This window comes from Saprolegnia diclina (assembly GCF_000281045.1).
Source record: "Saprolegnia diclina VS20 unplaced genomic scaffold supercont1.16, whole genome shotgun sequence".
NCBI classification, from domain to species: Eukaryota; Oomycota; class Saprolegniomycetes; order Saprolegniales; family Saprolegniaceae; genus Saprolegnia; species Saprolegnia diclina.
This window is the reverse complement of record NW_008246083.1, coordinates 329,784-349,288: the sequence shown is the minus strand read 5'-3', so window position 1 is coordinate 349,288 and position 19,505 is coordinate 329,784. Positions and strand designations below refer to the sequence as shown.

The following is a 19,505-nucleotide window of genomic DNA, read 5'->3' as shown; positions in this document are numbered from 1 at the left end:
CGCGCGGTCGTCAGGCCCTTCTTCTGCATGCGTTCCCAGCGGGTCTGGCACTGGCGATACCTAAAGAGAGAGGTGAGTCGTTCTGTTGTCGACGGGCGGAATAGCGTACGAGCGCGTCTCGACAATGCGGGCGACCGTGGTCCACTTGGTCGTGAGAGTCATGGCGTGGCGAAGTTTCTCGTCTTCTTCGAGTGTCCATGGTCCCTTTTTGTTGGAGGTGAACTCGGAATGCCACTTCTGTCGGCAGTCTTCAGCGCTGTGGCGAAGAAAGGCGAGCTGGACCTCCTTCCACGTCGTGAGCTTGGGGTTCACAAGCTTGAGTTGCGCAAGCTACGCAGCAGGGAGAAGGTGAGGCGACTGGACATGGCGCAGTACAAGCACGGACCTCGTCTTTCGTCCACTTGGTCTTGGGCTTGCTCATGGCGATCATTGTCGTAGTTGGCTTGAAATTGAAAAATGAGGTGAACAATTCGATCAAATAAGCGCCGGATATGAAGCGGTATCCGGCGAATGCACCCAGCTGGGCGCAATCCAGTCGCAGATGGTGCTTGGCAGTGGTCTAAAAGCTTGAAGTACGGAGTACAATCAATGTGTCAACTCGATCGGATGTGGCATCGGCAAACGTCTGCAGGCGTACCTCGCACTCACTAGATAGCCCTATCGTGTATAATGTACTACCTCCGATCAACAAAGATCGTAGTATAGATTTAATAATACCCAATTGCACAGCGATGCGCTCATACGTCGGATAATCCAAAGCTTTACGTACTTAATTTAATGTCAGCGAATCACTCAAACATTATGTATCAACTAGAAAGACTTGACGTCAGAAGATGTGGCAACTGCTGTGCAATTGGGTGCGTGGCCCACGACTAGGTATACTATCAATATATTTATGGATGTCTCGCCACCAAACCTCCCAGGGTAGTGTGGAACCTATCCTGGCAGGGCTTGTGGGGCCGTGGCATCCGATTGTTAATTCGGCAGATTGTCTTTGTCGATTATGCGCGGAAGGACTATCTATTGAGTACGAGGCATGCCTGCAGGCGTTGGCACAGCGCCACAATTGAGATCACTCTACACTTGAGACATCCATAAATATATTGATAGTATCCCTAGTCGTGGGCCACGCACCCAATTGCACAGCAGTTGCCACATCTTCTGACGTCAAGTCTTTCTAGTTGATACATAATGTTTGAGTGATTCGCTGACATTAAATTAAGTACGTAAAGCTTTGGATTATCCGACGTATGAGCGCATCGCTGTGCAATTGGGTATTATTAAATCTATACTACGATCTTTGTTGATCGGAGGTAGTACATTATACACGATAGGGCTATCTAGTGAGTGCGAGGTACGCCTGCAGACGTTTGCCGATGCCACATCCGATCGAGTTGACACATTGATTGTACTCCGTACTTCAAGCTTTTAGACCACTGCCAAGCACCATCTGCGACTGGATTGCGCCCAGCTGGGTGCATTCGCCGGATACCGCTTCATATCCGGCGCTTATTTGATCGAATTGTTCACCTCATTTTTCAATTTCAAGCCAACTACGACAATGATCGCCATGAGCAAGCCCAAGACCAAGTGGACGAAAGACGAGGTCCGTGCTTGTACTGCGCCATGTCCAGTCGCCTCACCTTCTCCCTGCTGCGTAGCTTGCGCAACTCAAGCTTGTGAACCCCAAGCTCACGACGTGGAAGGAGGTCCAGCTCGCCTTTCTTCGCCACAGCGCTGAAGACTGCCGACAGAAGTGGCATTCCGAGTTCACCTCCAACAAAAAGGGACCATGGACGCTCGAAGAAGACGAGAAACTTCGCCACGCCATGACTCTCACGACCAAGTGGACCACGGTCGCCCGCATTGTCGAGACGCGCTCGTACGCTATTCCGTCCGTCGACAACAGAACGACTCACCTCTCTCTTTAGGTATCGCCAGTGCCAGACCCGCTGGGAACGCATGCAGAAGAAGGGCCTGACGACCGCGCGCAACTCGACGCCCCGCTGCTGCCCCACCGAGGAGGAACTGGAGACGGCGACCGAGCTGCCGCCGCTGGACGACGACGATCTTCTTGACCTCAGCTTTTTGAGTATCGACCTCAGTGGCGGCGACTTGTTGACGATGCTGTTCACGCCGTGCGAGGCGCCAACCGCCGAGACGGAAGACATCGAGTCGGAGTGGCACGCGGCTCCCATTGCGCCGACGCTCGACCCCTCGACCTCTGCGGTGTCGGACATGCATCTGATGTACCAGATTACCCAGCGCTTGCCGGCGACGGCCGTGGCGGAGGCCGAAGACGACGCCTCGTCGCCCGAGACCATGGTGGACGACATCGACTCGCCGCTGAACTACATGCCCGCCTGTTTGTGGCTTGACATGGACGAGCCGATGTCCGTGGTTCACGTGTAAGCAGTTATTGTAGCTAGCCATCATACTATATATATAGATGTCAATCGATTTGTGTATAAGTCTGTGCTGAGCTCTCTGTCAATCCCAAATGCAGTCTGCTAGTAGTGTGATGCTGCTGGACTGTAACGTTAGAATGTCATACTACGACGCGGACGCTCTTGTGTATATATGAACGTGTTCCGCGTTGTCTTCATTATAACACAAAGACTCCACATACGTAGCGCTACGCCTGCATGCGTGGGAGTTGGCACCAGCACTTGGTCGTTGGGAGTGAGCTGCGTACGGAGAGATCCATCCCGTGGTGGACATCCCGTGGTGGACACAAGCGCTGACGCTCTTGTGGACATTGCTCTTTGTGGACAAGTTGTGGCATTCCTCCACGCACCGCGCGCCACGTCATGGGGCCGTTTCGCTCGCATCCGGACGCGATCTTCGAGTGGCATGGCGTCGCTCTCGCTCGACGACCTCTCCGCGCTTCAGGTTCGTGCGCTCAAGCAGCTTAAGTTCAGGTAGCGTGACGCGGTGCTGTGTATACGTAGAGAGAGAACCTGGCGTATGAGCGTGCGCTACACGAAGCCGTCTCGAGCCTCAAGGAGCGTCGACCGACGCTCATGAGAAGTGAGATGGACGGCGTTAGCCGCTCCCGCGCTCGGACCTCGCGCCACAATGAAGAGGACGACGACGACCTTGTGCAGCAGCTTACTGCCGAGATTCGTCGCCTGCGCCACGAGGTAACGACACTTCTTCGCCTGTGGTACAACGGTTGTGTAGCTCACGCAGCGAGGCCGGGTGACGTCGCTCGAGGCGCGCACGATGGGCGAGCTCGCGGCCAACCTCGAGTCCACAACAGCTGAAATCGAGCGCAAAACGCGCGCGTTGACGACCGCCATGGACACGATCGAGGTGCGATCGCTGCCGATCTGTAGATTGCACGCTGCGCTAGGATTTAGAAAGCCGTTTGGCCGAGCACACGCGCGTCGTCCTTGCCAAGGAGACTGAGGTACGCATGGCAATCTACGTAGATGGTTACATGCGAGCATCCTAGATCGGCCGGCTTCACCTCGAGGTGACGAAACTCCGCGAAGAAAACGACACGCTCGCAAAGGCCAACGCAGTGCTCTCGGCGCGCAAGGAGCAAGACGCCAAACTCACAAAGCGCTTGGAGCGTCACGTGCGCGACGTATCGTCCAAGCTCCAAGTCGCGCTGGCGCAGATCACAGTCCACGAGCAAGCACGCGACACTTTCGCTGATGTACACATCTTGTCATGACCCTCGATGCGAAAAATTACGAGCGCAGATGGAAGCAGCGTCGCGGCACGAGAAGGCGGTCGCGTACGACCAGCTGCAAGAAACCAAAACGATGCTGGCGCGCCTTCAGAAAGACATGGGCGATCGTCTCGGGCGGCGCGACGCGCGGATATCGCAGCTCAAAATGACTCTCTTTGATGCGACCCAAGGTATCTGCGTCTCTATAGCTATATCAGACGCTCTGTTGTAGACGCCGAGACGCTACGGGACCGCGTGCAGCAGTACCAAGCGCAGGTCGAGGCACTGGCGCGCACCGAGGCACTGCGCCTAAGTCAGTGGACGTCGGAGCGAGAGGCGCTCGAACAGCGCGTCGCACTGGCCAACGATGCGATCGACCGCGAGCGCGACAAGAGCATCCTTTTCCAGCGCGAGATGCAAAAGCTGCAGCACGAGCTCTTGCGGCTCGACGACGCCCGGAAGATCGACGCCAAGCGCCACGTACACCACCATCACCTATAAGAACTGCGTCTGATAATGACACTCTTGCGTAGGCACAAAGCCTTCTCGGGAAGGACGAAGCGTCCAATTACGTGTGGTCCAAGTACGTCGACGCGATCGCACCCTCGACGACCAAGAAGCGCTGAGTTCAATGGCGTTTGTATCAATGTACCGAGTTGCGCAGTTATCCAACTTTTGTGTTTTTTATTTCTAATTCCTAACGCTACAAAATGTGTTATGCGCGCGGCCGGGTCGAGCCTGACTGAATCGTGATCGACGCGGTGCGCTTCTCTTCGACGTACAGCACCGACTTGTTGGTCGCCGGCGCCGTCTGCGGCGCACTCAAGAGCGGCAGCGACGGTGGGTACAGCCCCGTGGTCTTGATGGCAGCGACGGCCACGTCCGTACCGACATTCGCGAGGCTCTGTTTGTACACGTCGGTGGCAATGTCCAAGATGTCACTCGACATGACGCGCGACGTCGAGAGGTTCGGGAGCACCTCCGAGAGGTGCGCGGCGAGTGCGACTTCAAACGGTCGAAACACCGAGAGCCGCACGGGCAAGATGACGTCACTTTCGTTCTCAAGGTAGAGCTCTTTCCAGGCGACGAGGATGATGCCGAGGCGGAAGCAGATCTGGGTGAGCGCATGCGACCGCGCGACCTGATCGACGATGAGCACGACGGGCCGCTGAACATTCCAATGGATCGCGCTGTCAAAGTACATCATCCAGAGCTCGAGGGCGCTCGGGGTCATCGCGCCGTTGACGGTCGAGACCGACCGCTGTGCCATGACCGGTCGCTCCGTCTCGGTGCGTGGGAGGATGCAGAACGGCGGGAGGCCCGTGCCCGCCGCGTCAACCACCGTGAGGATCGTCGTGTGCAGAGTCGTCTGGACCTGCGTCGACGTGTCGGTCGCCACGTTCTTCCATTGTCGGCAGAGCACGGACGAGATCGACGACTGGTTCAAGAAGAAGACGCGCGACGGGTCGAGGCGCAGCTCCGTGCTGTACTTGACCATGGTGTAAAAGAGGCGGTGAAATGGCAGCGAGAGTACGACCGGCACTTTGCGCTAAGGTCGTAGGATAAGAAACTACGAAAATAAGAAAATAAGAAGCAACATACCTGCGCGAGCGGGTTCCACGCCTGGACTTGCCCCATGGACGGTACGGTGCGGCCGCTGCGCTCCTTCTCCTTGGCGTACATGGTGCTGCGCATGAGATTCCGTACGACTTGGGCCGTCACCTTCTTGCCTAGAGGTGCATTCCCTTAGCCAACGCTTCACTAGAAGCAGCGTCGTACCGGGCTCTTTTAGCTCGAGGAGCTTTGCAATCTCCTGCGTCGTCGCGCCGTCTTCTTTGGCTTCAATGACCGCGCGCAAGTGGCGGTAAAACGGCTTGACCGAGGCAATGTCCTGGAGCGACTCTTGCTCGAGCGTGTGGTTGTGGCAGTTGACCATCTTGTGGGCGTAGTACACCCATTGTGGCCGGCCGCGCACGAGCATTTGGACAAGGCTCACCCAGAGCGACGCTTGGCAGCCCGAGTAGTTGAACTTGACCTTGCGACCTTTACCCGTCTCCTCCAGCGCTGGGTTGTTGCGGCGCTTCTGCGCGCGGCCGTGCTTGCAAAAGTACGTAATCGACGAGTAGACGAAGCGCGGGTCGTTCTCTGGGAACTTCTCCTTGAGCTTGCGCGTGCCGTTGATGCGCTCGATCGAGACCGAGTTGCGCGTCGAGAACTCTTGGTGCGTCGACTCGAAATACGTGGCGAGCGACGACGTCATTTCCTCAAACGAGTAAAAGACGAGACAGGGCGGCGGCTGCACGTAGACGTTGACGTCCGAGGACGGCAGCGGGAGGTGCTGGATCGCGCCCTCGTGGACCGGCTTCTCTTCCAAGAGCTTGATCTCGACGTCGCCGATCATGACCTTGCGCCATTTCTGGGCGGGCGGCTTCTCGGTCTCATCGGCCGGCCGCTTCGTTGCCATCGGAATCGAAATGCAAACTGAGCGTCCGGATAAAACGATCTAAGTGGCCGGCAAAGTCACTTGAGCCGCCTTTTGTTTCGCATGGTTTTATGCCAAAGATTTAATTCGTCCTTGAATACACTTGGTTTTTGTAAGGATGCGTGCCCACTGGCAAAGAAGACGCGGCAACGCGTTTTCGTTGGGCCGCACCCGTCGGCTGTTTGTATCCGGATTTTAAGCGTCACGCGACGCTGACGTGGCGCCACGATAGACAAGGGCGATGGCGCGCGATGCGGTGGCGCAGGCTACGCAGACCTTGGTGCGAGGATTGAGCTAAGAGGCGTCCGAGTATAGCATACTTGGGCTGTGGGCCGAGACAGATTCGATGGGCGGGACGGGCGCGAGGTAGGACGCTGATCGAAATCGGCGGTCACTCGACGCGCAGGCGAGGGAGATGTTGGTGCGACACTGACGCAAAACACCCGTGGGCCATTGGTTCTTCTTGGTGCGTCGACCAGTAGATGCGTGCAAGGGGCCATCACACGCCCACCCATCGTCGATGGGTGCTAGTTTGATGTACGGAACGGACCTTCGGAAGCGCACCTATTGCTCACCTGTACATGCATTGTGCGCCTCAATTCGTCGCAATTCCAATATTCCAATGACGACGAAGGCTGATACCACCCACGGTGCACTGCATTAAACGCTGGCGGCGCCTAACGCAACACGTTAGCGTCCTCGTCGACGTAGCTTCGTCTTTTACCGCGCTTGAAAATTGTGCAAGAGTCGCGGCGGTTTCGAACTCGTAAGAGCCGTCCTTTCTCGATGCCGCGCGGATGGTTTCTGGCGCGCTGGCTCGGCCTTGCGTGGGTCGCTTCTTGCGCGGAGGCAGGGCTTGACAAGGGTGCGCCGCCAACCGATTACTCGTACTATCGCTGCACCGTCACTCATGGCGCGCCCGTGTCGATGGTGCGTCTCGTCGCGACGTGAGCCCGCGGTCGACTTGCATGCTAGACACCTCTCTCGGGCATCATGTCGTTCTGCGCGGGGTTCAAGAACGGTCGCTGCTGCATTCCAATCCACGACGAGTACATCAAGACCACGTTTTACGGGATTCTGTCTGCCGGTACGTGGCCCTTTGCCGCCTTGGGATGCGAGGCTCGCGTTAGGTTCGATCTGCGCAGCGGCGCCCAACGAAGCGCTGGTCACGCTCAAGGCGATCCATTGCGCGGCGTGCGACCCCGCCGTTAGTCTGTACCTCTCGCCGCCGCGCAACGCGTCGTTCTTTTCAGCGCCGCAGACGCTCAAAGTGTGCGCGGCCGCCGCGGTACGAAGGCACGTGTGTGTTGTACTATACCAGATGACAGGCGGCGGTGAGTCCCCACCGCTTTAGCGATTGCGGCCTCGTGTACATTGGCAGTCGCAACAGTCTTTGTTCGCCCAACATTCCTGTCGACTACGCCGGCGTCAACATGGCATTGGTCTCATGCTGGCGTAGATCGCTCCGTCGATCGTCTTTCCCGGCTGCGATGACGGCGAGCACGTCTGCCAGAGTGTCACCAAGGGCGACTACAGTCCGATTTGGTACTGCAGCAAGGCGCCGTGCGGTGTCGACACGCCCCTTGGGCTTCGTGATGAAGCGTGCCACGGGCTATCGTGCACCGCCTCGTTCCAATTCCTCAACGACAACCGAGGAGCCAAGCCGCCCTACTTTGAAATGTTCCCCGTCGAAATCATCGACGAGACCTCGTGCGACGGCGCCACCTGCTGTGTGACCGACCCGAGACTCGAGGTCTCGACCTAGTCGATTACGACTAATAGGACTTTAAAAAAAAGTGATACATCTCGATCGTACATCGTTGCCATGGATCACTCGGCCAAGCTGTTGCTCTGTTTCTGCCCTGTCCGATCGTTTTTGGTTTTGGCGCCAACCATACGTTGTGCGAGGTTGTCAACCTCTGTAAAATGATACCTTGCGCGAGGAGCGTGTTTTTAGACAGAGATCCGATGCGTATCCGGATGGCTTGCATTTGTGGAAAAGATGCCCCGGGAGATCATCACGCTCCAGGTCGGCCAGTGCGGCAACCAGATCGGGTCCGAGTTCTGGAAGCAGCTCTGCGTGGAGCATGGCATCAGCCAAGATGGCATCGTCCAGGACTACGCGACGGCCGGCAATGACCGTAAGGACGTCTTCTTCTACCAGGCCGACGACGAGCACTACATCCCGCGGGCGCTCTTGCTGGACCTCGAGCCGCGCGTGATCAACTCGATCATGAACTCGAGCTACCGCAATCTGTACAACCCCGAGAACCAGTTCATCGCCAAGGACGGCGGCGGCGCCGGTAACAACTGGGCGTCGGGCTACCACCAAGGCGAGGCCCACCACGACTTGCTCATGGAGATGATTGACCGCGAGGCCGATGGCTCGGATAGCCTCGAGGGCTTTGTGCTCTGCCACTCGATTGCGGGTGGCACGGGCTCGGGCATGGGCTCGTACTTGCTCGAGAACCTCAACGACCATTTCCCAAAGAAGCTCATCCAGACATACTCGGTCTTTCCCAACCAAGTAGGACGACGATCCGCATGAAGATGCTGATGATGATGGCGAGGAATGCTAACGTGCGTGTGGTGTGCTAGGACGACTTTCAGAGTGACGTCGTCGTGCAGCCGTACAACTCGCTCTTGACGTTGAAGCGTCTCGTCCTGAACGCAGACTGCGTCGTCGTCCTCGACAACACAGCGCTCAACCGCATCGCGGTGGACCGTCTGCGTATCGACAACCCCACCGTGTCCCAGGTACGATCTTCCGAAGAAGTGGTTGCCGACTGCTCATGCTGTGTATCCGTAGCTCAACTCGCTCGTCTCGACCGTCATGGCCGCGTCGACCACGACGCTGCGCTACCCGGGGTACATGAACAACGATCTTATCGGTCTCGTTGCGTCGCTCATCCCGACGCCCCGCTGCCACTTTCTCATGACGGGGTACACGCCGCTGACCATTGACGCCCAAGTACACCCTCTCGTCGTCTTCCGTCGAGGCATACCAACTGTGCATATAGGTCAGCGCCGTGCGCAAGACGACGGTGCTCGATGTCATGCGACGCCTTCTCCAGGTCTCTTGGATCCGACTCGCATTCTCTCATCTCTGGCATGCACTAGCCAAAAAACATCATGGTCTCGACGTCCACCAAGAACGGATGCTACATTTCCATCTTGAACATCATCCAAGGCGACGTCGACCCGACGCAGGTACACAAGTCGCTCCAGCGCATCCGTGAGCGCAAGCTCGCCAAGTTTATCCCGTGGGGACCGGCCAGCATCCAAGTTGCGCTCTCGCGCAAGTCGCCGTACGTCGAGTCGGCGCACAAAGTGAACGGCCTCATGCTCGCCAACCACACGAGCATTGGCAACCTCTTCCACCGGTCCGTCGTGCACTACGACCGCCTCCGGAAGCACAACGCGTTCATTGACCAGTACCGCAAGCAGCCCATGTTCGCCGAGGGCCTCGAGGAGTTTGACAACGCGCGCGAGGTGGTCACCAACATGATTGACGAGTACAAGGCCAGCGAGCGCGCCGACTATGCGTCGTGGGGCCAAGCCACGCCGTAGCCTAGCCCTATCTATATAACGTCACTGGCGCTGTCCCGTTGCAACGATCGTTGTACTGTACATGCATACAGCTGCGACGTAGGTCATCATGGACTGCAGAGAAGATGGGATGGCAGGGGCATGGTGGCGCGTCCTTTGAACGTTGAGCCTGGTTGGAGACGATGCACCAATGCGATAATACTACTACATAATCGACTAGAGACAGTAGTGACTACATGCTCGACCAAGCGAACACGATCGAAGGATCGAGACATTGTCTGCATGCGGCAACGTCGCGGCGCCGGCGTCCCGCGAACTCCACTTGGCCTGTCGAGCCTACGCATCGAAGTTCGAAGGCAGGAACTTCGCCCGCTGGCGCGCCTGACGCGGGCACAATACTTCGAGTGGGCCGGGCCCAAAGATCATCCGAACGTCGTCGAGCATGACGGTGGACGCAGCGGCCAAGGCCGCCAAGGCCGACGACCAGAACATGCTGGATGCAGTGCACGCGGTGGTGTACGGCCACATGTCGATCCGCCACGCGACCAAGAAGTATGCGGTCGTGCGCAGCACACTGCAGCGCCGCGTGCATGCGATGACGAGCAAGGACGCATCGCCCAAGACAGAGAGCGAGGAGCCAGCGCCGCCGCCCGCGATGGCCTTGCCCACCGTCCCCGAAGTCGTCAAGGGCCCGTACAAGGTCATCAATTGCAAGGTGCGCACGATGCAAACCGCGGCCTCGAGCGCCATTGACGAGCTCAGCAACGAAATGGTCCGTGCTGGCCGACCCGTCTTCAAGCTTGGCCTCGGGCAGTCGCCGTTTCCCGTGCCCGACTGCATCGTTGACGAGCTCAAGTAGGTGCAACAAGCGCTCTTGTCGTCATAGTTCATCGGCGAGATTAGGGCCAACGCACACCAGCGCGACTACCTGCCCGTGGCCGGGCTCGCCGAGCTGCGACAGGACATTGCCACGTGGGCCACCGAGACGCTCAAGCTGCCCTACTCCAAGGACGATGTCCTCGTCGGACCAGGAACAAAGGAGCTCCTGTTTGTGCTCCAGACGGTCTACTATGGCGATCTCCTCCTGCCGAGCCCTAGCTGCACGAGCTACGCTCCCCAAGCCAACATTGCTGGCCGGTACAAACATCTACGATCTTATCGCCTTATGAAATTTTGTAGCAACATGATTTGGCTGCCGACTTACGCCGAAGACCGCTGGGTGCTCCGACCGTCCGTATTGGAAGCGCAGTGTGCCATGGACCCTTGTACGCAGTCCCGTTCCCTGTGCGGTATCTGACGCCGGATAGACGCACCCCGCATTCTCATCCTCAACTCGCCATCCAACCCAACCGGCTGCTCGTACTCGGACTCGGACGTACGTCGCGTCCCGCGACTTGTCTGACGTGTTGGTAGCTGCAAGCCATTGCGGTGCTCGCCAAGAAGTACCGGATGCTGGTCGTCTCGGACGAAATCTACTCGGACCTGACGTACGAGCCACACATTTCCATCTCCAAGTACGTCGCTTCTGATGCAATATTGCAACTTGAGAAATGGAACAGGTACTACCCGGAAGGCACGATCGTGTCGGGCGGCTTGAGTAAATGGTGCGGCGCTGGCGGGTGGCGTGTGGGCTTTTGGCTCTTTAGCGCTAGCCTCAACTGGTTGCGCCAGAGCATGCTCGTCATGGCCTCCGAGACGTACACGTCGGTCGCGTCACCGATCCAGTACGCGGCGCGGCGCGCCTTTGTGCCCAACTGTCCCGAGCTCAGCGCGTACAAGCAAAAGTGCCGCCGCACGTTGCAGCTCGTGGCTGAGTGGTGCACGTACCAGCTCCTCAAGATGAACATCCTCGTGCACCCGCCCCAAGGCGGCTTCCACGTCTTCCCGTGCTTCCGCAACTACCGACAGAAGCTCGCCGCACGCAACATCGTCACGGACGTCGAAATGTGCGAACGCCTCTTGGCCGATACCGGTACGAACATGCTGTCCAGGCTGATGCGACATGTGCGCTGGGGGGTAGGGGTGGCCATTCTGCCCGGTTCGTACTTTGGCCGCGCGGCCCACGAGCTCTACGCCCGAATTGCGTTTGTGGACTTCAAGGGCGAGATTGCCATGTATGTCATTGGCAGCGAGGTACATTGTCGTCTTTGCTTCTGCTATCGACACAGACTTCGACGACGAAATGACCATGTTACGGCTAGGGCGAGTATGGCGTCAACGACCGCGAAGGCTTCATCCGCTCCGTGTGCCCGAATCTATGGACCGCCATGGAGCTGCTCTCCAAGTGGCTCCAGGCCGAGTAGCAAGCACAGCTGCATGGCCTGCATGCCTAACCCCACTTCTCCGACCTATATTTTAACTAGTTACAGAATGCCAGACTTTGCGTATGACATATACCAAGTGACATATAGAAGCGGACGATTACTCTACCTGCACAAGATCATCCGCTCGGGTTCATGCTAATATGCGATCGCCTTGAGCTCGAGAAGCGGCGCTTCAACGCTTTTGTTGGCCTTGTTGTGGTTAACCGGATCATCCGCATAATTCAAAATCCCGGCCATGTCCGCCCGGCAGGAGCGGAACCGGTCCTTTCTCGAGGCCGTCGACCGCCTTGGGTACGTGCCGCAAGGGCGCTTCGCTGGCGCAGGGCCGCTCGAGCCCAAGGATGTGGACTCGCTCATGCGCGGCTCGCTCGAGCCTGTGTGGCACTGGGTAGCGCTCAACGTCCACGCGCCCGCGACCATGGAGTTGTACCGGCGCAACGTCCGCGTTGCCCGCCACGAAGCCACGAGTGCTGTGTGCGACCAAGCCTGCCTTGCTCGTAGATGCTGACATGCTTGCTGCGGTTGTAGGGCCGAGCGCCAGCGGAAGCGCGACGCGTGCGTTGCCTTGAAGGAGAAGAAAGCTTTCCTGGAGCGTACGCTGGCCAACATGCGTTCCGAGAACCAGAAGGAGCTCGCCGCTCTCTCAACCATGGAGCACGACACGCATGTGTTTGCAGAGACGGTACGCCAGCGCCAGCGCAGCCAAGTGCTCCTGCACGGACAAGCCCATGCGTTGCAGTGCAACCAAGCCGCGCACGTGGCCACGGTGGCCGACATGAAGCAGCGCTTGTTGCCGCGGTTCTCGCCGATGCAAAAGGCGACCCGAGAGATGGTCGATACTGCCTTGGATACGCTGCAGCACGACTGTGCCACGCAGCGCGACCAGATCGATCCGCCTGTGACCAACCTCGTCGAGGTATCCTAGCTCGCCCCACTGGAGATGACTCAAGGCAACGAGCTCATAGAAGGTCTTTCGGGTCTGCAGCGGACTCGACATCGTCCACGCGCTCCAGCAGCAGCCGCCAGCAACGCTTCCCACAGCATCTGTCGATGCCCAACGACCCGAGCCGACCAGAAAGATCGATACGCTCACGTCCGTGCGCGCCCTTCTCCAGGAGCGACAGCAACACCACATTGCTCAGTTTGTGCAAACCATGAAGCTACGCCAAGCAGTACGTCGCTTCCTACGCTCTCGCAACAAACGACGCGTCGTTATATAGACGGAAAAGCAGTACCCGCCGTCCGCGCTACCTCGATTCCCAACCCCCCTCTCGGTACCAACATTTCAAACGCAGCGAATCCAGCACGCACCTCTAGCCTTCGCTGCGCGCGTATCTGGAAGCGGACGAGGCCCACGTCGTCGCCACAGCCGTCTACGCTGTCGTAGTGCAGTACGAGCAAGAGGTCGAGGCGGCGATATCCGCGAAGCAAACGCTCAACACCCACATCCAGAACCAAGTGCACGAGATCACGGCGTTCACAAGCCGCTTCGAGGCGACGACGCGTGCGATCTCGACTGCGTTTCAGCGCAACCGAGCCCTCGTGCTGCATATTTTGGACCAGCACAACCAGCTCTTGGTCGCAGTGCACGCCAACATTCTATCGCCGTACTTCGTACTACGCTCTATCAATCTTTCAATCTTTCAATCTTTCATTTTGGCCGCGTGTAGGGCCAAGTCGCGCCACTCGAGCAGCAGCTACATGCGCTCGGCCATGAAGAGCGCTCGGCGGCAGTCTTCCCGTCGCACCCTACGCCGTTTGTGGCCAAGATCAGTGACCCGCACGACGCACTCTACCGCCTTGCGCAGAGCCTCGACGTGCCCGACTACGGCAATGTCCACCAGCTTCTCCGCGCTTTCGATGGCGAGACCCAGCTACGCCTCTACGCCCACCTGCAGCACATGTAGACATGGCTGCTTAGCGGTGCCTCTCATGCACACGTCGTAGTCTGACAGCGCTCGAGGCCCAGAAGGCAACTGCGACCGCTATGGCCACGCAGCACCAAGGTACATTGCGCCATCATGGCTCAGAGTTGAGCGCTTTGTAGCTGTCCTTGCCCAAGTCGCCGAACTCCACGCGTGCGATGCGTCGCAGTGGGCGCCCCGTGTACAGCAGCTCCAGGCGCAGGCCGAAGCTATCCTCACAACGCACCTGCCGGCGCTACTGGCTGCGATCAACGATTGGTTTCACCAGCCAGCGCAGCAGTTGATTACTGCCTAAGATGAGCTTCAAGAAGGTGGAATATACTGAGTCGTGTGGATGGCGACTACGGATCGTGGGCCTTGGTGGCCGCGACGCGAAGCTCGTCGAGCTTTTGCTTTTGCTGGTCGTCGAGAAGCTTGCGGTGCTCGGCGCTGAGGTCCTGGCCAAAGAGCGTCTCTTGCTTGGAGAGCATCGCGTGGTAGGACTCCCACTCGGCGAGGAAACCCTTGACAAACTCGGGCTTGGCCGTCTTGTGCAGCTTGAACTCGTCGCGCACGTAGCGGTCGCCAAGGACGCGCATGACGGGCTCGAGCTTCTGTCGGTGGAGCCGCAGGATCCCGCGGTACAGCGCCAGCGTCTTGGATCGGTCCATGCCACTTGCCTTGGTACGAAATATATTCTTCGCTGTGGTTCGTCCAAACGAATATTGGCTGATCGCACCCAACTTTTCGCCGCGGTCGAACGACGCCGGCGTCGGCCCTGCGAGCACATGCTGCGAGCACATGCATGCAGAGGTCATTGCTCGAGTCCAATATAAAATGTATCACGCAGTAGCTGCCGTGGATTCGAGCGGTTGCGAGACCGATCGGCGCTGTAAATGGGCGTGCGTTTAGCCGGTAGCACAGCACCAGCGATGGAATCACGCCAAGAGCGGCTCTACTGTGTGCGACGCGTACACACTGCAGCACAGAAGCGTCGCCATGCATGGCCTTCACGTACCGGCACCAGGCCGCGTGCGACCGGCTGCAACACATGGGGTTGGAAATACAGTTGCGTGTTTATGAAGTGGCATAAGCAACTCGTACGAGGATCACGCAACTTGAGCTGGCAGCACCACACGTCAGCACCGTTTGACGCGACAGTGAGCAAAATGCTGGGACGATGATGACGAAGAGGCGAAGAGAAGAGCACCGAGAGGCGCGCGACCGATGACGTGGTGGTCAGCTACGCCAGTCGACGCAGGCTACTAGTACGCGCTGGCTCCTGGCTCTTGGCGCCGCTGTCACCGCCGACGCCAGTCATCCGTGGACTCGACCTCAATACGATCGTTCAAATGCAGGCTTCAGCGGACCCACTATGTGGCCTGTCGCCAGAGCTGCTCCCAGACCCGCGAAACGAGCCGAGCATTACACTCGGTCGCCAAGGCAGTAACATGCGAGGTGCAAGGGTCGCCACTCACTGGCCTTGGCACCGCCTGCGGACGGCGCTCGCAGCCGTCGCGCGTTCACCGTCCATCGTGGCGGTGGTGGTCTCGACTCGCCGGCAAGCCGCGTTTACCTTGTTCTGCGGAACGTTACGGCGGAGCTTTAACGCGATAAAACGCAGTTTCGACGGGGCAGATTAAATTACATACAAAGTGATAGAGGCGCCGCAGCGAAATAAAATGGGGTGCATTGCAGCATTTGCCATCATGGCCTGGTCCGTCCTCGACGTCGTGACGGCGCGGATCCCGACGTGGAACTCGCAGCTCGAGAACCAGACCGCCCGCGGTGGCGGCCAGCGCTTCACGAGCTTCCAGATCACCGTGCAGGGCCGCAGCGCGTCGTGGTCGCTCGCCAAGCGCTACAGCCAATTCCGCGACCTCCACCTCGGGCTCTGCAAGCGCTACGCGTCCGTGCGCAACCTGCCGTTCCCGCCCAAGCGCTTCTTCTCGTCGCTCTCGCTGCGTGTCATTGAGCAGCGACGGCTTGGCCTCGAAAGGTACGCGCTCTTTGCGGCGGTCGCCGAATGCTCATGCTGTCGTGTAGCTATGTCCAGAGCCTCTTGGCCATGCGCCCGCGCCCGCACGAGCTCACGCCGTTCCTTGCGCCCAACGCGGACGAGAATTCCATGAACGGTGCGACCATTGCTCTATCTTGCAATAGGACTCATATTTGGATCGGCTTGCAGACCCGGCTGGACGCACGCCCACGTCCGAGGCCGGCTCGACCTTTACGACCCAGCACGCAGCGCTGGATGTGGTCACGCCGCCCATCGACTTGTACTTGGACACGTCGTTCGACCCGAATCGCAAGTGGTCGGTCGCCGACTTTGAGATCCTCAAGGTGCTCGGGAAAGGGTCGTTCGGCAAGGTGTACCTTGTCCGTACGCGCGACGACAACAACACGCTGTATGCGATGAAGGTGCTCAAGAAGACGGAGCTCATCCAGCGCCACCAAGTGGACCACACGATGACGGAGCGAGAAGTCATGAGCGCGCTCAAGCACCCGTTCATCGTCGCCCTGCGCTGCTCGTTCCAGACGGACTCGACGCTCTTCATGGTCTCGGACTACTGCTGCGGCGGCGAGATCTTCTTTCATCTCAAGAAATTCCGCGCCTTCTCCGAGTCCATGGTGCGCTTCTACGCAGCCGAGCTTATCTCGGCGCTCGGCTATTTGCATTCGAAGAACATTGTGTACCGCGACCTCAAGCCCGAGAACGTCCTCCTCGACGCCGAAGGCCATCTGCGCCTCACCGACTTTGGCCTCTCCAAGAAGCAGGTCACGAGTACGTCCGGCGCGCGCACGTTTTGCGGTACGCCCGAGTACCTCGCGCCCGAGATGCTCCTGAGTCGCAAGCACAAGTCGATGTACGGCAGCGCGATCGACTGGTGGAGCCTGGGCACGCTCCTCTACGAGATGCTCACGGGCTGGCCGCCGTTCTTTGACCGCGACGTGCAAAAGATGTGCGAAAACATTCTGATTGCCCCGCTGGCCTTCCCCGCGCGCTTTGGCATCTCGTCGTCGGCCAAGTCGCTCATCCGCGGCCTCCTCGAACGGTATTTCATGAGGATGCTGCCGAGGCTCATGGATGGTGTAGGGACCCCGCCAAGCGACTGCAAGCCCCGGCACTCAAGGCCCACCCGTTCTTCCAGGGCCTTGACTGGAAAGCGCTGGAAGAGAAGCGGCTCAAACCGCCGTTCAAGCCGCGCCTGCAGAGCCCGACGGACCTCCAGAACTTTGACAAGGAGTTCACCAAGGACGCGGTGCCCAACCTTGGCAACGAGGTAGCTGCTGCAAACGATGCAAGTCGCTCACTACTGGTGCGTAGGAGACGTCGAGTACGAGCGTCGAAGACGAGTTTTACGGCTTTTCGTTCACGTACCACCACCAAGCCAGCCCGATGCTGACCGAGAGCGACATGCTGCGCCTCCGCCGGAACCACTCGATCGTCTAGTGTGGTCACCGTGGAGGCGTATTTAACACTGTAGATATCGTGCCCAATGTTGGCGTCCGTCTATTGTCGCTTCAAATATAGACAATGCTGTGGCCACGAAACGTCACGATCAGGGATTGGCCAAAATGCCAAATGGCATAGCCAATCAGCAGCGTCCGTGTCATAATCAAACTTTTGCTCGCATGGAGAACGAGGCATGGGTCAATAAAAAAGAGGGTGTATCACGACCCATATTTAATTAAAAAAATTACGGCAGAGCGCCCAGCGAAGTCCAATACAAATGCCTGAGGAAGCGCCAGCGCCGAATGCCTCATCCGGATAATGATTATTTGGAGCATTTTCATTAAAATGGACTGGGCGCCGCGGATCGCTGCATGGGTCTACGTGCATGCAGCGCTTAGAACATAGCTTTTCACGGCGCACGAAGATAGCTTATGCGTGAACAAGCATTTATCGTATCGATAAGGCTTCTAAACGCGCGAAATGAGTTACTACATGCTACGTATGTCAGCAAATAGTGCCAAGTTGACCTGGCCTCGGATACACAAACATAAATATGAGGGTGACCGAGAGTCCGTCCCAAAACGAGACTTTGCACGCACTTCTAACACATAGTCGTGGATGTGTGTGCGAAGTTTCGTTCCCAACAGAGCTCCCACACCCCCCCATTTACGTTGCCAAAGACAACAAATACTATGATTTTGGACAAAATGGACTCGTAAACGTGAGAATGGGGGTGACCGAGAGTCCGTCCCAAAACGAGACTTTGCACGCACTTCAAACACATAGTCGTGGATGTGTGTACGAAGTTTCGTTCCCAACAGAGCTCCCACACCCCCCCATTTTCATCGCTACGACAAATTCTGGATGCGTGTATTTAGTCAACATATTTGAATCGGCGATTCGAGCCTCTCATTCTTCGTGAACGCCGTGACATGTGGGCGACACCGGCCAAAGATCGCGACGAGAGCTTAACGTATCCCAAGACGCCTGTCAAAGACCGTTACAAGTGCAGTACGTGTCCAAAGAAATGCAAAAAGACCGGCAAAGGAAGTCGTGACCGTGACGGTTTGTGCCCTACCTGTGCGGAGAAAAAGCGGAAGAAGGCACAGTCTCAACAGCAGCTTGAGCTCGAGACCATGGCGCCGCTTGTGGCCGAGTCCGCGCCGCCACGTGAGCCCGAGTCCGCGCCGCCGCTTGAGCCCGAGTCCGCGCCGCCGCGTGAGCCCGAGTCCGCGCCGCCGCGTGAGCCCGAGTCCGCGCCGCCGCTTGTGGCCGAGTCCGCGCCGCCGCTTGTGCCCGAGTCCACGCTCACCTCGTCGCCAAAGGCGCCTCGAATCTGTGTCGGCGTGAGGGAAGAAATTCCGCTCGAAAAGCCCGAAATAGTCTTCAAGATGTACGGTTTCGCATTGAAGGCGTGGCGGCACAAGGAGTGTCCGATTATGCTGGACGACAAGATCGCGGGTATTCGGTGCGTCAAGTGCCGCGCGATCCAGCACAATTGGGCCCGTCACTTGGGGCGCTTGAAGTTCGATGCCGCAGCGGAGCTCACGGATGTCGTGGACGGCCCCGCAGCGTCCACGTCTCTCTTTGGGTCTGCGACGAGCTTCGCGGCAACCGTGCGCGACGGGATCCTTCAAGAGCTGCCGTTGATCAAAGACGACCAATCAGATGCGATAGACGTCCTCGCCACGATTGCTGATACCTTCTCAATCCCAATGGGGTCTGTCTCGGTCGGGTCTCGGTCGTTCTTTATATGCCCCGGCGTTTGTGCGGACGACGTCGGGGTCGATACGCTCGAGCGCTTCCGCTTCTTCGCCAATGACGAGACGTATCTTGTGTCCGGGTCCAACCAAATGCGCCACGCGACGTGCACCAAGTGGAAGCTCGTCAAGGCAATGTCGACGAACGTGCCCCAGTGCCAGGGATGCAGGCACATGCTCGTTGATATCAAGACACGGGTCGTCGCGCGCAACGCGTCCAAGATCGAACGAGCAGATGCGTCGAGTTGCGTGCCTTTTTGCCTCCTCTCGCCGGAGACGACCCGCGCGCGCATGGCCAACCTAGCGCAAGCCAAGGTGAGCCTGCAGAAAAAACTCAACCGAGCGGAGGC

The 19,505-nt window shown here is 58.3% G+C and overlaps 11 protein-coding genes across 13 annotated transcripts in view; 8 read left to right on the top strand and 3 right to left on the bottom strand.

The window, feature by feature from the left end:
• Positions 1-36: 36 nt before the first annotated feature.
• SDRG_05982 (hypothetical protein) lies at positions 37-421 on the bottom strand (the record flags this gene model as incomplete). The annotated part of the gene is made up of 2 exons (XM_008611732.1): positions 37-330; positions 386-421. The coding sequence occupies 2 exons, from the start codon at positions 419-421 to the stop codon at positions 61-63; spliced, it is 306 nt and encodes a 101-aa protein (XP_008609954.1). The 3' UTR covers positions 37-60.
• A 1,127-nt stretch (positions 422-1,548) lies between these two features.
• Positions 1,549-2,482, top strand: SDRG_05981 (hypothetical protein). Its single transcript, XM_008611731.1, has 3 exons — positions 1,549-1,606; positions 1,662-1,882; positions 1,932-2,482. The coding sequence occupies exons 1-3, from the start codon at positions 1,562-1,564 to the stop codon at positions 2,410-2,412; spliced, it is 747 nt and encodes a 248-aa protein (XP_008609953.1). The 5' UTR covers positions 1,549-1,561; the 3' UTR covers positions 2,413-2,482.
• A 355-nt stretch (positions 2,483-2,837) lies between these two features.
• Positions 2,838-4,305, top strand: SDRG_05980 (hypothetical protein; the record flags this gene model as incomplete). Its single annotated transcript, XM_008611730.1, has 8 exons — positions 2,838-2,892; positions 2,952-3,143; positions 3,184-3,315; positions 3,356-3,412; positions 3,458-3,664; positions 3,711-3,870; positions 3,912-4,159; positions 4,213-4,305. The coding sequence occupies exons 1-8, from the start codon at positions 2,854-2,856 to the stop codon at positions 4,303-4,305; spliced, it is 1,128 nt and encodes a 375-aa protein (XP_008609952.1). The 5' UTR covers positions 2,838-2,853.
• SDRG_05979 (hypothetical protein) lies at positions 4,302-6,337 on the bottom strand. Its single transcript, XM_008611729.1, has 3 exons — positions 5,459-6,337; positions 5,282-5,409; positions 4,302-5,228 (listed from the first exon to the last, which is right to left on the bottom strand). The coding sequence occupies exons 1-3, from the start codon at positions 6,141-6,143 to the stop codon at positions 4,395-4,397; spliced, it is 1,647 nt and encodes a 548-aa protein (XP_008609951.1). The 5' UTR covers positions 6,144-6,337; the 3' UTR covers positions 4,302-4,394.
• Positions 6,338-6,910: 573 nt separating this feature from the next.
• Positions 6,911-7,987, top strand: SDRG_05978 (hypothetical protein). Its single transcript, XM_008611728.1, has 5 exons — positions 6,911-7,091; positions 7,137-7,248; positions 7,292-7,449; positions 7,490-7,573; positions 7,621-7,987. Exons 1-5 carry the CDS (start codon positions 6,948-6,950, stop codon positions 7,924-7,926), a joined length of 804 nt encoding a protein of 267 aa, XP_008609950.1. The 5' UTR covers positions 6,911-6,947; the 3' UTR covers positions 7,927-7,987.
• A 173-nt stretch (positions 7,988-8,160) lies between these two features.
• SDRG_05977 (tubulin gamma chain) lies at positions 8,161-9,781 on the top strand. Its single transcript, XM_008611727.1, has 5 exons — positions 8,161-8,688; positions 8,760-8,918; positions 8,971-9,132; positions 9,182-9,235; positions 9,282-9,781. Exons 1-5 carry the CDS (start codon positions 8,164-8,166, stop codon positions 9,729-9,731), a joined length of 1,350 nt encoding a protein of 449 aa, XP_008609949.1. The 5' UTR covers positions 8,161-8,163; the 3' UTR covers positions 9,732-9,781.
• Positions 9,782-10,114: 333 nt separating this feature from the next.
• On the top strand, positions 10,115-12,128 carry SDRG_05976 (hypothetical protein). The gene is made up of 8 exons (XM_008611726.1): positions 10,115-10,565; positions 10,614-10,847; positions 10,890-10,975; positions 11,018-11,085; positions 11,124-11,224; positions 11,270-11,682; positions 11,731-11,843; positions 11,912-12,128. Exons 1-8 carry the CDS (start codon positions 10,153-10,155, stop codon positions 12,011-12,013), a joined length of 1,530 nt encoding a protein of 509 aa, XP_008609948.1. The 5' UTR covers positions 10,115-10,152; the 3' UTR covers positions 12,014-12,128.
• A 136-nt stretch (positions 12,129-12,264) lies between these two features.
• On the top strand, positions 12,265-14,335 carry SDRG_05975 (the record flags this gene model as incomplete). 2 transcript variants are annotated; one of them, XM_008611725.1, is made up of 8 exons in its annotated part: positions 12,270-12,508; positions 12,563-12,950; positions 13,000-13,206; positions 13,255-13,308; positions 13,352-13,648; positions 13,705-13,937; positions 13,982-14,040; positions 14,082-14,254. In XM_008611725.1, exons 1-8 carry the CDS (start codon positions 12,270-12,272, stop codon positions 14,252-14,254), a joined length of 1,650 nt encoding a protein of 549 aa, XP_008609947.1. The 2 variants fall into 2 exon arrangements, with proteins under 2 accessions (XP_008609946.1, XP_008609947.1); XM_008611724.1 differs by having other exon boundaries at positions 12,265-12,508; positions 13,705-14,040; positions 14,082-14,335.
• On the bottom strand, positions 14,214-14,701 carry SDRG_05974 (hypothetical protein). Its single transcript, XM_008611723.1, has one exon. It carries the CDS (start codon positions 14,607-14,609, stop codon positions 14,301-14,303), a length of 309 nt encoding a protein of 102 aa, XP_008609945.1. The 5' UTR covers positions 14,610-14,701; the 3' UTR covers positions 14,214-14,300.
• A 329-nt stretch (positions 14,702-15,030) lies between these two features.
• SDRG_05973 (AGC protein kinase) lies at positions 15,031-17,587 on the top strand. Its single transcript, XM_008611722.1, has 5 exons — positions 15,031-15,937; positions 15,985-16,073; positions 16,127-16,994; positions 17,036-17,222; positions 17,267-17,587. The coding sequence occupies exons 1-5, from the start codon at positions 15,621-15,623 to the stop codon at positions 17,390-17,392; spliced, it is 1,587 nt and encodes a 528-aa protein (XP_008609944.1). The 5' UTR covers positions 15,031-15,620; the 3' UTR covers positions 17,393-17,587.
• Positions 17,588-18,302: 715 nt separating this feature from the next.
• The window catches only part of SDRG_05972, a 3,674-nt gene continuing 2,471 nt past the window's right edge, over positions 18,303-19,505 (top strand). The window contains exon 1 of one of the 2 annotated variants that reach the window (XM_008611721.1): positions 18,303-19,310. In XM_008611721.1, coding sequence (XP_008609943.1) covers positions 18,328-19,310 — 983 coding nt within the window. In that variant the 5' untranslated portion in view covers positions 18,303-18,327. The remainder of the gene's footprint in view (positions 19,311-19,505) is intronic. The other variant, XM_008611720.1, reaches the window with a different exon arrangement.

What these genes read in the sequence shown, in the direction of transcription:
- SDRG_05978 (XM_008611728.1), top strand. Translation starts at nt 6,948, where the DNA reads ATGCCGCGCGGATGGTTTCTGGCGCGCTGGCTCGGCCTTGCGTGGGTC. An exon ending in ATGGCGCGCCCGTGTCGATG is followed by an intron (nt 7,092 to 7,136) that starts GTGCGTCTCGTC and finishes CTTGCATGCTAG; the next exon opens with ACACCTCTCTCGGGCATCAT. An exon ending in TTTGTTCGCCCAACATTCCT is followed by an intron (nt 7,574 to 7,620) that starts GTCGACTACGCC and finishes ATGCTGGCGTAG; the next exon opens with ATCGCTCCGTCGATCGTCTT.
- SDRG_05974 (XM_008611723.1), bottom strand. Translation starts at nt 14,609, where the DNA reads ATGGACCGATCCAAGACGCTGGCGCTGTACCGCGGGATCCTGCGGCTC.
- SDRG_05973 (XM_008611722.1), top strand. Translation starts at nt 15,621, where the DNA reads ATGGGGTGCATTGCAGCATTTGCCATCATGGCCTGGTCCGTCCTCGAC. An exon ending in CGACGGCTTGGCCTCGAAAG is followed by an intron (nt 15,938 to 15,984) that starts GTACGCGCTCTT and finishes GCTGTCGTGTAG; the next exon opens with CTATGTCCAGAGCCTCTTGG. An exon ending in ATCCGCGGCCTCCTCGAACG is followed by an intron (nt 16,995 to 17,035) that starts GTATTTCATGAG and finishes TGGATGGTGTAG; the next exon opens with GGACCCCGCCAAGCGACTGC.
- SDRG_05977 (XM_008611727.1), top strand. Translation starts at nt 8,164, where the DNA reads ATGCCCCGGGAGATCATCACGCTCCAGGTCGGCCAGTGCGGCAACCAG. An exon ending in CGCTGACCATTGACGCCCAA is followed by an intron (nt 9,133 to 9,181) that starts GTACACCCTCTC and finishes CTGTGCATATAG; the next exon opens with GTCAGCGCCGTGCGCAAGAC. An exon ending in TCATGCGACGCCTTCTCCAG is followed by an intron (nt 9,236 to 9,281) that starts GTCTCTTGGATC and finishes GGCATGCACTAG; the next exon opens with CCAAAAAACATCATGGTCTC.
- SDRG_05979 (XM_008611729.1), bottom strand. Translation starts at nt 6,143, where the DNA reads ATGGCAACGAAGCGGCCGGCCGATGAGACCGAGAAGCCGCCCGCCCAG. An exon ending in CCTCGAGCTAAAAGAGCCCG is followed by an intron (nt 5,410 to 5,458) that starts GTACGACGCTGC and finishes ATGCACCTCTAG; the next exon opens with GCAAGAAGGTGACGGCCCAA. An exon ending in CGTGGAACCCGCTCGCGCAG is followed by an intron (nt 5,229 to 5,281) that starts GTATGTTGCTTC and finishes CTACGACCTTAG; the next exon opens with CGCAAAGTGCCGGTCGTACT.
- SDRG_05976 (XM_008611726.1), top strand. Translation starts at nt 10,153, where the DNA reads ATGACGGTGGACGCAGCGGCCAAGGCCGCCAAGGCCGACGACCAGAAC. An exon ending in CAAGCCAACATTGCTGGCCG is followed by an intron (nt 10,848 to 10,889) that starts GTACAAACATCT and finishes GAAATTTTGTAG; the next exon opens with CAACATGATTTGGCTGCCGA. An exon ending in GCTCGTACTCGGACTCGGAC is followed by an intron (nt 11,086 to 11,123) that starts GTACGTCGCGTC and finishes ACGTGTTGGTAG; the next exon opens with CTGCAAGCCATTGCGGTGCT.
- SDRG_05981 (XM_008611731.1), top strand. Translation starts at nt 1,562, where the DNA reads ATGATCGCCATGAGCAAGCCCAAGACCAAGTGGACGAAAGACGAG. An exon ending in CCAAGTGGACGAAAGACGAG is followed by an intron (nt 1,607 to 1,661) that starts GTCCGTGCTTGT and finishes CCTGCTGCGTAG; the next exon opens with CTTGCGCAACTCAAGCTTGT. An exon ending in CGCATTGTCGAGACGCGCTC is followed by an intron (nt 1,883 to 1,931) that starts GTACGCTATTCC and finishes CTCTCTCTTTAG; the next exon opens with GTATCGCCAGTGCCAGACCC.